The 16536-nt window shown below is 47.2% G+C and overlaps 1 protein-coding gene across 3 annotated transcripts in view; it reads left to right on the forward strand.

Annotated features, from left to right (window-relative positions):
* Positions 1-16536, forward strand: part of ralgps2 (Ral GEF with PH domain and SH3 binding motif 2) — a 677925-nt gene that overhangs the window by 594643 nt on the left and 66746 nt on the right. For all 3 annotated transcript variants that reach the window (XM_072511682.1, XM_072511681.1, XM_072511683.1), the window contains one exon: positions 247-352. In XM_072511682.1, the coding sequence (XP_072367783.1) occupies positions 247-352 (106 nt within the window). The remainder of the gene's footprint in view (positions 1-246; positions 353-16536) is intronic.

Genomic DNA, 16536 nt, shown 5'->3' on the forward strand with positions numbered 1-16536 from the left:
TCACCTGATTTAGTGGGGCAGGTGATATAAAATGTCAATGGTTAAATTCAAACACAAATTATTCTGTGGCTTGTGCTGTGAACTGTGTAGAAAAGCAACTCGGCAAACTGAAACTTTCAAGTTTTTACAAATGTTAATTAAGGTGTGCAAAGCACCTTCCAGGCTGAAACATGTTGAATATCTTTAAAATCACGGTTTGCTGCAATGCCCCACTGTTTACCACCTTACCTTTGTCTTTATTTTTAGTTCTGTGGAATCTGAGGAGTTGGCAGTGAACCTCTTCCCAGGCACTGTTACAATTCAAGGAGTTCTGAGAAGAAAGACACTATTGAAAGAAGGCAAAAAGCCTACGGTAGGGAATGATTTCAATAAAGTTGTTTGGTGACAACAAAAGTGTAAAACTGATGCAGATTTGTGCAACAAAATACATGATCTAATACAGGAGCTGCATTATATCTGACTTACTTTCTCTCTGCTTAGAGATTGTTGAAGCCAAAGGTGTAAGTACATCACTGACTAGAAATTCCATGTTCAATTGCATTTATCCCTAAAGGAAAGCCGTAATCAGTGTATGACCTGTCATAGGATAGTTGTAAGACATGGATGAATTTTTTCTAGACATGGAAATTCAGGCAGTAAAAGAAAGTCAGTTTTATTATATCTCTTTGGAAGAGGTTGATTGCAGATGTGATTATTAACGGTGTTTATTATATGTTGAATTTGCATTTGTAAGGGCCTTCTTTTTCTGTTGAAGAAGCTAACATTTTCAAAGAGCATGACATAACAGAGTCATCACTTTAATTTCCATATTAGGTAAAGTAATGGAAATATCCATATGCAAATAACTGGTAAATATCAGCCAATATGAAATCTGAAGAGTAAGGTCCAACGTCGTTTATAATTTGGAAACATGTGGACTCTGAAAAACCTACAGTGCTTAAATTTTGAAACATATTTATTCAAGTTCCAGCAGGCAGATTTACAATGAAATACACCACGCTGAGACACAGGCTCCCCAACGACAAGGGAGCCGCCAAAATGAATGCGTTTCAAATTAACATTATTTACTGGTTGTCAAATGGCTAAGTGGATTGTCCAGCAGATTTCTAAGCTTTACAAACCAGGCAGTTCCAAGACTTGACACTTGGTCTGTTCTGAAATAGGTGACCTCAGCTAGTGTTAATGGGAACACTAGAAGTGGTCCCCGAATATTTGGGTTAAGGACATTAATCAATCAGCAGGATTGTCACTCCAGACCTCTTGATGATCACCGCCTTCTGAATCTTGTAGGCACTTTCAGCCTCTTCATCCCGATGATGAATCGGAGGGTCCCTGAGGTTTGCTGCTGCTCTTAGAGGATCGCTGCTGCTGACTGAAGGCTAGCCAACTCCGTGCGCCCCTGTCCTGGGTTGCTGCCGCACAATGCCCCCTAGGCTGATGCTGTGCATTTTGAGGGAATTATTGGCTTCCATTTCTCCCACAGGCAGACTATTTTTACCAGATCTGAAACCTGTCACCTCTTGATAGTCTAGAACACTTTTCTGTGCATATATGATAACATTTGGCCGGGTGACTTAACCTCAGAAATTGGCGGGATTCTTGTAAACCAAGCTGTTCTTCAGGACCATGGATAGTGCAAGCTCATAGCGCACAGCTGGCGAACCCTTTTACTGCAGCAGCATCTATTTCTCCTCATTAATGCTTTGAGGTATTTACATTTAACGCCAATTTCAAAAACATACACAGAGATATTACGATTCAGGCAACATTGGCTGGGAAAAGTTTGGGCATTTGCAGCAGTGCACCTCAGGTTAGAGGTAAACTGCTGTAAAACACCATCAACCTTTGTACGGTTAATCTTGGTCTTCGAGTAAAAGTGAAATCTACCAATGGTTTCATTTACTAGTTGAAGCAGCCTGAGGTCCTCTTTCGCGATGGATGGCAAACGTGAAAATGTACACGGCTCTACCCCCCCCGGATCAGGTTTAGATCTCCCGCATAAGCACATCGGTGATACTTTGACGACTGCCTGGATTCTGCAGCAGATTAGGTTATGGATGCTGCCATTTGCCTGAGGGCATGGCATCAGCCGTAATTATCTCTGAACGTGGAAAGTGGGTTGCCTTCCATGTTCAATCTTCTGGCTGAGGCTTTTCCATTTATTTTGCCAAACCAGTAACTTCTCTGCTGAGGGACAAGTTGCACTGAATGGGATATCCATGCTTGACATCTCTGATGTGTGTGGCTATTGAGGGCAGTCTGTTTGGAAATGCCCAACCCTGTTACAGTTCCAGCACTCCTTCGGAGTGCCCCTCAGTCGTGAGGCTTACTGGAAAGGTAGGACAGCTTGGATCTGATTTGTGCTTGCCCTGCAGCCATTCACCTGCCTCTTCGGCTTTGGTCTACATCACCTTCTGTGCTGACAGTCACCTCCCTGGTGGTAGCCTCTTTCCTGGTCTTAGGAGTCAAGTCTTCCCCCATGATCCAGATGATGTTAACTCGTGCATCAAAGAAGAACAGTCGGGATTTGTTACTGTTTAGTCACTCCCTCTGGACATCTTCATCCCTCACATCTTCAGTGAGGCAATATTTCAGCTACATGTCCCTGGTTGATCCAAAGGAGGGATCCAGGAGGATAATGTAGTCGAACAAGTTCACCAGCTCCAGAGATATGGAGACTCAGTTCTCTCCTTTGGCTTGCTTGTACTCATAAAACCTCTGCTGCATTTATGAAAAGTTACTGCTGTCCCCAAAACCTGGCAGGACTTCAAAGATATTCCATGGATTTCTTTGAAAGTTTGCACTTCTCTCCAGTATTTCCCAGTGAGCTTTCCAACACAGATGTTCTGTCATGAACACTGCCTGCTCCCTCTCATTGAGGCCCCAGATGCCGTGGACAGCTGTGCACCCTCGATCCACTCCTCGTAACCAGGTTGTTGGACATCTATGGTCTTCAGCCAAATCTGTTCAGCTTTCTATCCTAAGGCAAGTTGAATATCTGTGACAGGATATTCCACCCATCCCCTGCTGACTGAAAGAAAAGCACTCTGGAAACCGCTTTCTGGTCACTGTCAAAGCTTTGACTCCCAGCTTCATTTTGCGAAGTCTGGGCATCTGCTAGAGCTGCAAAAGGTGGAGTCCTTTGGGGAAAAAAGGTGACTTTTTCCTTCCCAACATGCTACAGCATGCCACATCTCAAAAAGCTCATGTATACTGTACCCAAAATTTTATTTTCTGAAATAAATCTTTCTTACCTGTGTTTGAATGTTGTAATAGCTTTGTTTCCTAAAACGTATTGCTTTCCGATATTAGCGGGCATGTGAATGGCAAGACTGCCACAAAAACTTTGTCAAGGCCAATAGTAAGAATTTAAAAACTCTTAAGAGCAACTTGCTACTCGCTTTGTGAATTTCTTTGAGTGCCTTCATTGCCAGGACCATAAAGCAGATCAGTACCAGAGTTCTCTACAAATTTACTCACTAGTTCGAAATAACTGCAGCAGGACACATTTGTGATAATGTCATAAATTCAACAATTTCACAATTGTCAGTCGGTAAGATTATTTAATGAGGAGTTTCAGAGTGAGAATGAACTTTTATCGGTTTTGATAAGGCTAATAGCGGAGCAGTACATTACAAATCAGCCAGCAATTTGTGGTTAATCAGAACTCCTGGCAACTCTTTTGTTCCACAAAGTGCTAGATTCTTTTCCTAATTAATAATGATGAACAATGTTAATGCATCATTGCAGTAATACAGCAATTTCTGCTCCAATGTTGGAAACAGGTTAAAGCTCAGATATGAATGCAATCTGAGATCAAATGGCTAAAGCCTCAGAGCATTTTTTTGTTTTACTCCTCCAACAGTCACCAGTTGCTGTCTTGTCTTCCAGGTGATACACATCAAGAGGTAAACACTTCCAGTGATAATATTCTGGAGTCAGGAAGAGCTGTTGGGACTTTGGGAAACATTTTATCTGTGTTTTGCACTTTACGGGTTTTCAAATATAAAGTAATTGCTGCTGTTGCCCACTGTTTTTAAGTTCTGTTTTTTGTTCTCTACAACCCTCCCTTTTAAGGTGCTGCTTTAGGGTTCTTCACAATCCAAGCTGATTTTCTGCATCCAGAATGGCAAGTTGCCTTGTGGGGATGATGTGTCATGCTGCCAGAATAACAATTCTGGCTGAGGTTTAGATCAATTTGAGTTCATGGGGACAATTGTAGGCCAGCCAGGAGACTAAAGATGAATGAAATAAGGGGGATATATGTTTAGATAACTACCTTTGTCCATATTCATGTGACCTTTGATGGCATATGTAAATAAAGGCTTTTGGGTTGTGGCCATTGTATACACCACATGGAACATGGTGTCAGAAATGTGCAGCTGGGTTTGAGTAGATTTTGTTAGCTGTAAGAAAGCCAACAGATGTGAAAACACAGCAGGGAATATTTAAACCTTTAGTCTGCAACGTTGAATGGGACATAACGGCTGTGTGAAACATTATGGCGTTGAGTTTTCCAGTACTTGCTCCTTTGTACATGAAGGGAGATTTGGAAAGAAATTGGCAATCCTTCCAGACTCAGTGGCAGAATTATGAAATGGCTATACAGGTTGAGCATGAAACCTGAACAAATAGAAGCAGCAATATTGTTAGCAGCGATGGGGAAGGCAATACGCCCTAGGTCTCACTGAGGAATAGAAAAGCCAGACTTGTTCAATTCTGGAGGCTTTAAGACTCACTTTGAATCCTATACTAATGTAGTTTATGAACACAATGTGTTTAACACTAGAGCTCAGGAAGAGAGGGAGAATATTGATCAGTAAGTCACTGTACTGATGTCTCGCTAAATCTTATGAGTTTCGGCAACTGAACGATATTCTCATCAGACACAGGACTTTCTTAGGGAGAAGAAATCTTGCCATATGATCATGTCCACTTAAAGAAGAGAAGCTTATTCTCACGATAGCTATTGACATGTGCAGAAGCTCTGCGGTGGCTAATCATCACTTGAAGTCATTGATGGGAAAAACATTGAGTCCTTTAACTGCATAGTCTTTCAAGCAAAAGTCAATGATGTAAAGGAAGGACAACTTGGAGAGACCAGCAGAAAGATCAGGACCAGAAGAGTGGATCGAAAATCTGTAGAGGACACCAATAGAAGTAAGAGGAAGCATGCCCCCCTCCCCCCACCCACCGGCAGCCCACCCAGGGCAACACCCACAGTAGCCCCTATGGGGGCCTGGGTGCATACCCCTGGCAAGACAGTGTCAGCCGACAGTACCCCTGGCATCAGAGATGAGTGCCAGGGCCAGAGAACACCATGGTGCCGGCCACGGACGGGGCCAGTGGTGCGGGGATGGGGGGGGGGACAGGGGACATGGGGGGGCAGAGCCTGCGGTGTCAACCATGGCTACTATGTAGCCGTTGGATCTGGTTTAGCATGGAGGGATATGCACCATGCTAACATGTCGGCCTTTCAACCCTTGCATACAATGGATATTGGAATTCAACCAGCAATGGTAGCCTTCCTATTAGTCGCCGCAGCCTTCGGGGTGCCCTGCGGCTGTACAAGAGGGCGCTGATATGGGTGCCGGCATGTGGTGCAGGGTGGGGTTCAGCCGCCTTCCAGGTTGGGGGGAGGGTAGGGTTATGGGTGTGCGACGGGGGTTGATACCAGGGGCACAGAGTTGCCTACTCACCCTGTCCACCCGGAGGAGGTCGTGCCGTTTTTTCTGCACTCTGGCCGGTCCGGACTACGTTGATCACGGCGCTGATACCTGCGCTCAAGCACGATGTTCATAGAATCATAGAATTTACAGTGCAGAAGGAGGCCATTCGGCCCATCGATTCTGCACTGGCTCTTTGAAAGAGCACCCTACCCAAGCCCACACCTCCACCCTAACCCCATAACCCAGTAACCCCACCCAACACTAAGGGCAATTTTAGACACTATGGGCAATTTAGCATAGCCAATCCACCTAACCTGCACATCTTTGGACTGTGGTAGGAAACCGGAGCACCCAGAGGAAACCCACGCACACACGGAGAGAACGTGCAGACTCCGCACAGACAGTGACCCAAGCCGGGAATCGGACCTGGGACCCTGGAGCTGTGAAGCAATTGTGCTAACCACCATGCTACCATGCTGCCCAAGGCTGGCAGGAAGCTGGCAGCCTCCTTCCTGGGCCGGGATACAGGGTCACCCTCCTCTCCTCCACGGCATCCAGGAGGGTCTCCAGTTTGGTGTCTGCGAAACGTGGGGCTGCGCGTCTTGCTGCCATCTTGTTGGCTCTGATGGTGTGTGTGGGAGTGAAGTGTCTATATGCAGCTGCAGCTTGTCAGCCTCCTGAGTGTCAATCGCGAAACCGGCGAATCCGGCACCATTTTTCATGAGAATTTATTGTGTTCTACGTGGCGCCAGTGCTAGCCCATTAACAGTAGCAGAATCAGTTCAGATGTGGCACCTGTTTTGCTGTCATGAAAGTCCATGGATGTTGTATTGGTGTCAACACTGTCTCAGAAACGGAGAATCCTGCGCATATCTTTTCTGGTACATGGAGGATTACCAATCCAAGCATTTGATTTATTTTTGCCGAGGTGAGGTGATTGGCTTTGTGCCCACATTCTGAAGATCTTTTTTCCCATTCAATTGGACCTCAGTTTAGTTTCTCCTCATGGGTGAGCATTGTTCCACCACAGAGAGGAGGGAGGACACAGAGCGGAGCAACTGCAGGCTGCTGGGCCGGACATTGGTTGGGCTGGCGGGGCACTGCGAGGGCCGTGGGGGATGGGGGCTGATGGGGAACAGACTGAGTGACTGGGGTGATCCCCCCCCCCCCCCCCCCCATAGGACTGAGGCGGTGCCCAGGCACGGACTGCCATTACCGTGGCACCTCGCTGCACACCCACTGACCAGCCACCTGGTTCAGCAGAGTGACACCAGCCGTATGGGTGTTCCCACCTGCCCATCTCCACACCACCCCCCTCCGCCAACTAAGCAAGGAACTGAACAACCATCTGTCCCAAAGGTCAACCATCTCCAACAAATTGCAATGGATCAGCAGCATCAATTATCTCAGCAGCAACACTTGCCGTTGCAAGAACATTCTCCAGAGAAGCAATGTCACCTCAGAAACCAGCAGATCCCTGATGCCAACAATTCTCACATGAATCATAAAAAGACATGACCCTTTAAAGGTTATGTGCAATGCATTTGTAGGGACAGTCAAATTTGAAACAGACGAGAAAGAACAAACCGTTTTGGTTTACACTTGATAATCTTGATTGTGGACTATGTATTTAGAGTAAGTTGTAAACAATAGTATGTGTAATTATTTTATGAAAAATGGGATGTTCAAATCCCTTTGTACATTGTTGCTTGCCATAATCATGAGACCACTGATGCCATGATAATGAATTTGATGTCATGATGTCATCGGGCACAGTGGTTGGCACTGCTGCCTCCCGTGACTGTGTGGCGCTTGCACATTCTCCCCGCGTCTGCGTGGGTTTCATCCGGGTGCTCCGGTATCCTCCCACAGTCCAAAGTGTGCAGGGTAGGTGGATTGGACATGCTGAATTGCCCCTTAATGTCCAAAAGTTTAGCTGGGGTTACGGGGATAAGGTGGAGCCATGGGCTTGAGTGGGGTACTCTTTCCAGGGGCTGGTGCTGATTCGATGGGCCGAATGGCCTCCTTCTGCACTGTAAATTCTATGATGATTTTTTTTAAAAAAGGCTTTAGAGCAGGACCCATTGCACACACCACACCACATGAAACAATATGGATTTTGGTGGCAGTGGGGCTGATGCAGGTAATATCAAGATGGAAATAGGTAATCTTGGTGGTAGATCAGATGTGGGATTTGAAATTTAGCTGTTAGATAAGACACTTAAGATTTTCCACAGTGAAGGACTTCCGGTTGCGCGATTTGGGGAAGTGCATGTGGTATTTCTCCTGACGATTCTTTTTTCAAGTTATTTCTTAAGGCGCTGCTATATTGTTATTTGCCACTACAAAAATTAATTCAAACACTCCAGGAACAAGTTTTTAAAAAACATGCCCAAAAATGTAAAACAGACAGGACGGAAAATATTAAGGGAGAAAGATACGGCTCACCCTCATCCCCACAACCTTAGACATCACCTCGAAGAAGGCTGTCCAGAACCCAACATGTCTGGGGCAGGCCCTGAACATGTGAGAGTGGTTGGCCAGGGCTCCCTGGCACCGTTCACATTTATCCTCCACCAACGGGAAGAACCTGTTCATTCGGGTTCTGGTTAGATGTGCTCTGTGCACCACTTTAAACTGCATGAGGAGTTGTGCAGGAGGAGGTGGAGTTGACCCTACTTAGTGCTTCGCTCCAGAGTCCGCACCCTACTTCCATCCCAAGTTCATCCTCCCATTTCTGTCTTGCCCCATCGAACGGTGTTCTTGCCCTTTCCAAAAGTCATCCATACATGTCCCCACAGTTCCTCTTCTCCCTACTGTCCGCGTCCAGCAGTTCCTCCACCAATGTGTCTCTCGGGGCCCTACGATACCTCGTCGTGGAGAATTCTTTTGATTAAGTGCTGGAGCTCCTGTCTGTTCGGTAGCTCTAGTACTTCTGTTAGTTCGTCCAGAGTTGCGAGTCTGTCCCCCATGTAAATGTCCCTAACCGCTAGTGCCCCCCAACCTGTCTCCACGTCTTAAAAGTGGCGTCTAGCATGGCTGTCGGGAATTTGTGGTGACTGAAGATGGCCATGGAGGGCATCTCGATTAAACCAAAATGTTATCTCAGAGGGCAGCACGGTAGCGCAGTGGGTTAGCCCTGCTACCTCACGGCACCGAGGTCCCAGGTTCGATCCCGACTCTGGGTCACTGTCCATGTGGAGTTTGCACATTCTCCCCGTGTTTGCGTGGGTTTTGCCCCCACAGCTCAAAGATGTGCAGGTTAGGTGGATTGGCCACGCTAAATTGCCACTTAATTGGAAAAGGAAATGAATTGGGTACGCAAAATTTTTTTTTTTTAAATGTTATCTTATTCGGCTCCATGTTCTCAACGTGGCTACCACCACTGGGCTGGATGTGTATTTTGCAAGGGGGGAATGGGAGCACTACCGTGGCGAGGGCTTGGAGGGTCGTTCCCTTGCAGGAGGACTCCTCCAGCATCACCCTTTCTGTATTTGTTTCTCTTACCCATCCCCTCACCCTCTCGGCTGTGGCTGCCCAGTGGTAGTATTGCATGTTTGGAAGGGCCAGGCCGCCCATGTTTCTTCGCCTCTGCAGTGTAATCTTGGAATTTCCCTTCCCTCACCCCCCCACACACAAACGGCATGATAATTCTGTTTATCTCTTGGGAAAAGGCCTTGGGGATGAAGATAGGCATGGATCTGAACAGGAAGAGGAACCTTGTCACTATGTTCTATGATTCTATGATATTTTCATCTTGATCATCTGCACCCTCCTGCCAGGTAAAGCGGGAGTGCATCCTATCTCTGTAGGTCCTTTTTAACTTCCTCCACCAGACTGGTCAGATTCCACTTGTGGATCCGTGTCCAGTCATGGGCTATCTGGATCCCCAGGTAGTGGAATTTGCTTTGAGCTAGTTTGAATGGTAGACCCCTCGCTCTGTTGCTCCCCTGTTCGGGTTTACCGGGAATGCCTTGCTCTTGCCCAGGTTGAGTTTATAGTCCGAGAAGACCCCAAACTCATCCAGGAGCTCCATGATTACTTTCAGGCTGTTCTGCGGGTCCGAGATGTAGAGGAGCCGCTTATCCGCATAGAGTGAGACTCTGTGCTCTCTGCCTCCTCTTTGGATGCCCTTCTAGCCTTTTGCATCTCGCAGAACAATCGGCAACGGTTCGATTGCGAACAGGAGTGGGGCAGTGGGCATCCCTGCCTTGTGGCTCTATGCAGCTGGAAGTACTGCGAGCTGATGGTGTTGGTCCGTATGCTTGCCTTGGGGGTGTTGTACAGGGGTTTCACTCATGAGGTGAACCCCGTCCCTAACCCAAACCGCCCCAGTACCTCTATGAGCTACTTCCATTCGACTCTGCTGAAGGCCTTTCTGTGTCCAAGGAGACGATCACCTCTCCAGATGGAGTCATTATCACATTTAGCAGCTGCCTGATGTTCATAGTTAGTTGTCTACACATGACAAAGCCCGCCTGGTCCTCTGCAACCACTTTTGGTACGCAGTTCTATAGCCAGGATTTTTGCAAGTATTTTTGGGTCAACGTTGAGCAGCAAATGGGTCTGTACGATTCACAATCCATCGGGTCTTTGTCTTTCTTCGATATCAGCGATATTGTGGCCTGTGTTAACTTTGGAGGCAGGGTCCCCCTCGCTGGGGAATCTGTGAACATTTCCCGTAGGTGCGGGGCCATGGTTGATCAGAAGTCTTTATGGAAGTCCTCCAGGAACCGATGGCTTCCCGCCTGCGTGGAGCTAATGCTCTCCATGATCTCTCCCAGTCCTATTGTGCTTCCTGCTCCCTCCGTCTGCCGTCCCCCACGACTGGCATGTCCAGTCTGTCGAGGAACCGTTTCATTCCCGAGCCCCATTGGGGTCTCTGAGGTGTACAGTCCCCAATAGAAGGCATCAAATGCTTGGTTGACCTTTTTTTAGTTTGGCTACCTCTACTATCCTTCACCTGTGCTATCTCCCTCGTTGCTGCCTGTTTTCTCAGCTGGTGAGCCAACAGGCGGCTCGCCTTCTCTCCGTGTTCATAAAAGGTCTCCTGGGTCTCTCGGAGTTGGTGCACTGCTTTCCTGGTGGATAGCAGGTTAAAGGCCATTTGTAGCTTTTTCCTCTCCGTCAGAAAGTAGCACAGTGGTTAGCACTGTTATTTCACAGCGCCAGGGACCCAGGTTCGATTCCCGGCTTGGGTCACTGTCTGCGCGGAGTCTGCATGTTCTCCTCGTGTCTGCGTGGATTCCTCCAGGTGCTCCGGTTTCCTCCCAAAGGTCCGGAAAGACGTGCTGTTAGATGAATTGGACATTCTGAATTCTCCCTCCATGTACCCGAACAAGCGCCGGATTGTGGCGACGAGGGGATTTTCACAGTAACTTCATTGCACTGTTAATGTAAGCCTACTTGTGACAATAATAAAGATAATTATTATTATTATCTACGGTCGGGGCCTCGGAGTATTTTCTGTCGACCTCCAGGATGGAGCCGATCAGTTGCTGCCTGGCTGCCCTCTCTTCCCTGTCTCTGCATGCCTTGTAGGCTATAATCTCTCCCCTAATCACTGCCTTCAGTGCCTCACAGAACATGGAAGGTGAGACTTCCCATTCTGGTTGTTAGTGATGCACTCGCCTATGGCCTGTGATGTTTTCTGGCTGAAGACCTTGTCAGCCAAGAGGTCCGTGTCCAGCCTCCACGTTGGGTGTTGGGCACGACCAGTCTCCAACCTCACATCCATGTAATGTGGAGCGTGGTCGGAGAGTATTCCGCTCTGACTATTTCTGGGAGCATCGATTTCCCCACTGTAAAGAAGTCGATACAGGTGTATACCTTGAGGTGAGAAGAACGAGAATTGCTTCTCACCAGGGTGTAGGAACCGGCTTGGGTTCACTGCCCACATCTGCTCCATGAACATTTCCAGTTTCCTGGCCATCCTTGTCTTTTTCCCCGTTTTGGGATTGGATCGGTCAGTCAATGGGTCCTGTACACATGAGTGCGGCATGTGGTGCAGTGGTTAGCACTGGGACTGTGGCGCTGAGGACCCGGGTTTGAATCCCGGCCCTGGGTCAATGTCTGTGTGGAGTTTGCACCCCATGTCTTCGCGGGTTTCACCCCCCGCCCAAGCCAGGCGCTCCCTCCTTGCCGGGAGGTGCGCCGCAGCCCGCCTTGCTACCATAATTCCTTATTTTGGAATGTGACCCAGCGCCTGACTGGGAACAGCATTCCATATTTTACTCTAATCCTGTACAGGGCCGATTTTTCCCTGTTTGAATTCAGCTCTATGTCTTGCCAAGTCCACTACAATATCTTGATGGACTTGGATTCTATGTCCTCCCCAGCTGCTTGCCTTCATCTATCTCGCTCACCTCAGCATTCTCTCATGATCCTAATACTGATGCAGTTTCACAATTATCACCTTTGGTTGTACCCCCGCCGTTAGCTTCGGCCGGAGCGCTTTGTGCGGAGAAGCTGCCCTTCCTGACTAGGTTTCCCAGCATTTGGGCCGCATAGCCTTTCGGGGCCCTGCCCTTGATCTCCTCCGGCAGGCACACAATCCGAATGTTCTGGCGTCGGGGCTTCAACTTTCCCCTTCAAGCTCCCCTAGGTCACCACCAACCTTTCTCTTACGGCCTCCAATGCGACAATCCTGTCGCTCTGGTCCACCGACGTCTTCTCCAGCTCAAGGATCATTTTCCCCTGCCTCTCCACCTTCTTCCCCAGTCCATCGATCATCGTTTGCATGGCGACCAACACCTCCCTTGCTGCCACCCTGACCACCACCTGGATTTCCACCTTTATTGCTCCCCTCTTCTCGGCCAGTTCCTTCATTAGGAATGTCTTCCATCCATCTCCAGGTTGGGTGTGGGGGGGGGGGGGGGGGGGGGTGATGCGCAAGGAGGCTGTTGCTCGGGTCGTCGGTCACCCTCTCACTGGGGTAGTTGGAGCCCCCTCACCTCGTGGGTCTGCCGACTCGCCCGCCTGTTATTCGTAGCCTTTTCCTCTGCTCCCGCCGTCTCTTCAACCTCTTTACTGGAATGCTGGGTGTGTTCCTTGTCTTTCTCAATTGAGAGTGAGATGCTACTGAATTTTCGGGCTAATTTCACCTAAGAGTGCATATTTGGCTATGTTCTGGAGCAGAGCCACCTGATCTGTGTCTGCTCAGCACATCACCATCACCGGAAGCCCCCCCCCCCCCCGCTATGTTGGTATGCCAGAAAGGACTCAATGCTGAGCCCCAACACAGTTTATGTGAGAATTATTCAAAAAGGTGGTGGGCAGAGATATATCCCCCAACTCCCAGAACTAAACCAAGCCCATCCTACCCTTGGGCCGAAACCTTGCCCTGGTGACACCCTGTGAGCCATTGTAGTCCAGTTTCATCGCTACAAAGATAAGGGGCTTGTTTTTCAGTGGGCCGAGGAGCACTACGATGTTACTTACCAGGGCCACTCAATCAGGATCTACTGAGACATGAGTGTGGACCTGACAGTGCGGCATGCAGCATTCAACAACATCAAGTCCATACTGTACAAGAAAGGAATTAGCTTTGGGCTGATTCACCCTGTCCATCTCCACATCACATTTTACAGAGAAAATAATTTATTTGATGCACCAGATGAGGCAGACATTTTCCTTCAATGGCACATACTTGATGGGCTTATTAAGTTTGTGGTTTTGTTTTTTGGTGTCTTATTTTGAATACCTGTGTAGGCCATAATGCGGCATGGTGGCACAGTGGTTAGCACTGCTGCCTCACAGCACCAGGGATCCGGGTTCGATTCCAATCTCAGGTGACCATCTACGTGGGCTTTCCTCCGGGTCCTCCAGTTTCCTCCCGCAGTCCAAAGACATGCAGGTTAGGTGGATTGGCCATGCTAAATTGCCCCTCTGGGTGGGGTTGCAGGAATTGGGTCTAGGTAGGGTGGGCTTTCAGACGGTTGGTGCAGACCTGATGGGCCAAATGGCCTCCTTCTGCACTGTAGGGATTCTATCATTTAAAATGCTAAAATTAAGGGCATGTCTAACTGTCTGTTTACATTAGAACTCTTTCTACGCGGGTAGAACAAGCAACTTTCCAATGGTGAATTATAAATAATGTAGCTCATGTGTTGGGGGTATGCCTATGAACTAGATTGGTTCATTACTGGATGTTATATCAAGCGGAATATCCACTGCTCATCTTGTTTATAATGGCAAGCTTAGGATTTGATTCATGGTTTTATTTAGTTAAACGTTTATTATCACAGTTTTGGGTTTTTGTTCCTGTGGTTTGGGGGTGTGATAATTGTTCTGGGGGTGAAGTGGGTGGGAGGGATTTCCTGCATGGACAGTAATCAAAGTCCTTTTTGTATTTGGCCATTTTCATTACGTAATGGATCCTCTTGGTTTTGTTTTCTTTTCCATTCAATTTACTGACCCTTTTGTAAAGTCTTCCTATAGGTATGACGAGCTCAGGCGGTCAGGGTGGTAGTAGACTCTCGATCAGATCAGTCACATGTGATGTTAGGCGGTTAAATGGCCCAGTAAAACATTCCAAAGTGTTTTCACATCTCGAGGGCTTTAACACTGATATTGCATTCCTTGAATGCATCTTTGTGCAAGAGGTTACATCAGATTGCGTAAAGCACGGGTTGGCCAAGTGTTTCACTCCAGCTTTGACAGCCAAGCTAGGGGGGTGGCAGTTTTGATTCACAAAAGAATACAGTTCTCCCCCTTAGATGTAATCTCAAATTCTGGTGAACGTTATACAATAGTTAGTGGCACACCTTTTCCCTAACTGGGTTGACACAAAATTTATCACTTTGCTTCTATCTTTCCTTCCTAATCCAGAGACCCACCATCTTACTTTCAGCGGGGAACTAAATTGTTATAGATCTGAAGCTGGATCACTCAAGTCCAAAGACTTTTGCCCTCTCCAGCATTTCCGATGCTTTTTCCACCTTTTCTTTAAATTTCGAGTACCCAATTATTTTTTTCCAATTAAGGGGCAATGTAGCACGGCTAATCCACCTATCCTGGACATCTTTGGGTTGTGCGGGTGAGACCCACGCAGACACGGGTAGAATGTGCAAACTTCACACGGACTGACCCGGGGCCAGGATTGAACCCGGGTCCTCGGTGCCGTGAGGCTGCAGTGCTAATCAATGCGCCGCCGTGCTGCCTCCAGCTCTTTCCACCTTTATTACTCAAATGGATTGCGTGGACCCTTGGCGTTTCCTCCACCCGGCCGCATAACTTTTGCTACTTATATCACCATGCTTCCTCTCGCATCAACGTTTTTGGAGAGAGCTCTTCTCTCAATTAAAACTGCGGAGTATTCTGCCGTTGTTATATCAGGCCACGCACCCCACTCCCTCGGACTAGCTCTTATGTCGAAAGCTAATAGTCAGCACAATGGAGATTTGATACAACCCTACTCTCTGACAAGGATTTTTGTATATCTATAGATGTTTTTATTAAAACAAACTAAAGCCCGAGTCATGAACACTGGCCAGTCCATCACACAAACCTGCCCCCACCCATTGACTCTGTCTACACCTCCCATACCTTGGGAAAGCGGGTAGCATAATCAAAGACCCCTCCCACCCAGGATACTCACTCTTCCAACTTCCCCGCTGTTACCAGATTCCTAAACAACTCTCTTATGGACTGATCTGATCTCTTCACACATCTTCTCTGCTGAGTAGTACTACACTCCTGTATGCTTCACCCGTGCCTGTGTCTGTGTACTTACATTGTGTATTTTATGTTTGCTCTATTATGTATTTTCTTTTAATGTACAGAATGATCTGTCTGAGCTGTACGCAGAACAACACTTTACCTTGGTACACTTGACAATAAACCAATCCAATCCAATCCAATTTGATTTACTTGCCAGAAATAAAGTTATGCACATGTTACAATGTTCAAGTGGGACTTTTTATGAATACGGGGACAAAGCTGGCTGCCTACTAGCCCACCACCTCAGGCGCCAATCTGCTTCTTGGTTTACCTCCCAGATCTATGACTTCTTCCATAATCTTACTACTGACCCTTCTGGTATTAATTTGACCTTCAGCTTCCTTTTATTGTAACCTCTATAAATCTGATCTCCCGTTGGATAGCATGGCAATGATTGACTTCCAAAATAATTTGGACATCCCATCGGTAGATGTCGACAGGAGCATAGACTTAGACGATCTTTTGTGCTTGGATGAGATACCAAATTGCATTAAGTTGATACAAAGTGGTAAGGCTCCAGGGACAGACGGCTTCCCTGTTGATTTTGAGAAAAGGTTCTCCACTCAATTTGCGCCCTTATTGATAGATATGTTTAATGACTTATTTTCTCATGGTTCTCTGCCCCCCTACATTGCCTCACGCTTCCATTTTTCATAGAATTTACAGTGCAGAAGAGGCCATTCGGCCCATCGAGTCTGCACCGGCATTTTGCTCATACTCATAAAGAACAGGGACCCTGAAGAATGTGGCTCATATCGGGCTATCTCTCTTTTAAACACAGATGTAAAGATGTTAGCTCAGGTACTGAGCCATGTCTTCCTGATATATCTGATGAGAAAACTGGCAATGTAAAGGGATGACAATCATCCTCAAATATACGTTGTATTCTTGACATATTTCCCCCAACTGCCTTGACCATCCCTGAAGTTTCTGTCTCTCGAGAAGGCTTTTGATCGGGTGGAGTGAGATTATCTGTTTGCAATTTTGAATAAATTTTGATTTGGTGCAAAATTTAATTCATGGATTTGCCTCTGTATACCTCTACCGCTGGTGTGCACAACTCTTATTACGATCCCGGACCAGACCCCAACCGTTGTTAGGATATCGGACAGAAACCGCAATATTTCATTTTATTCATTTATTTTTT

This window comes from Scyliorhinus torazame, chromosome 7 (genome assembly GCF_047496885.1).
Source record: "Scyliorhinus torazame isolate Kashiwa2021f chromosome 7, sScyTor2.1, whole genome shotgun sequence".
NCBI lineage: Eukaryota > Metazoa > Chordata > Chondrichthyes > Carcharhiniformes > Scyliorhinidae > Scyliorhinus > Scyliorhinus torazame.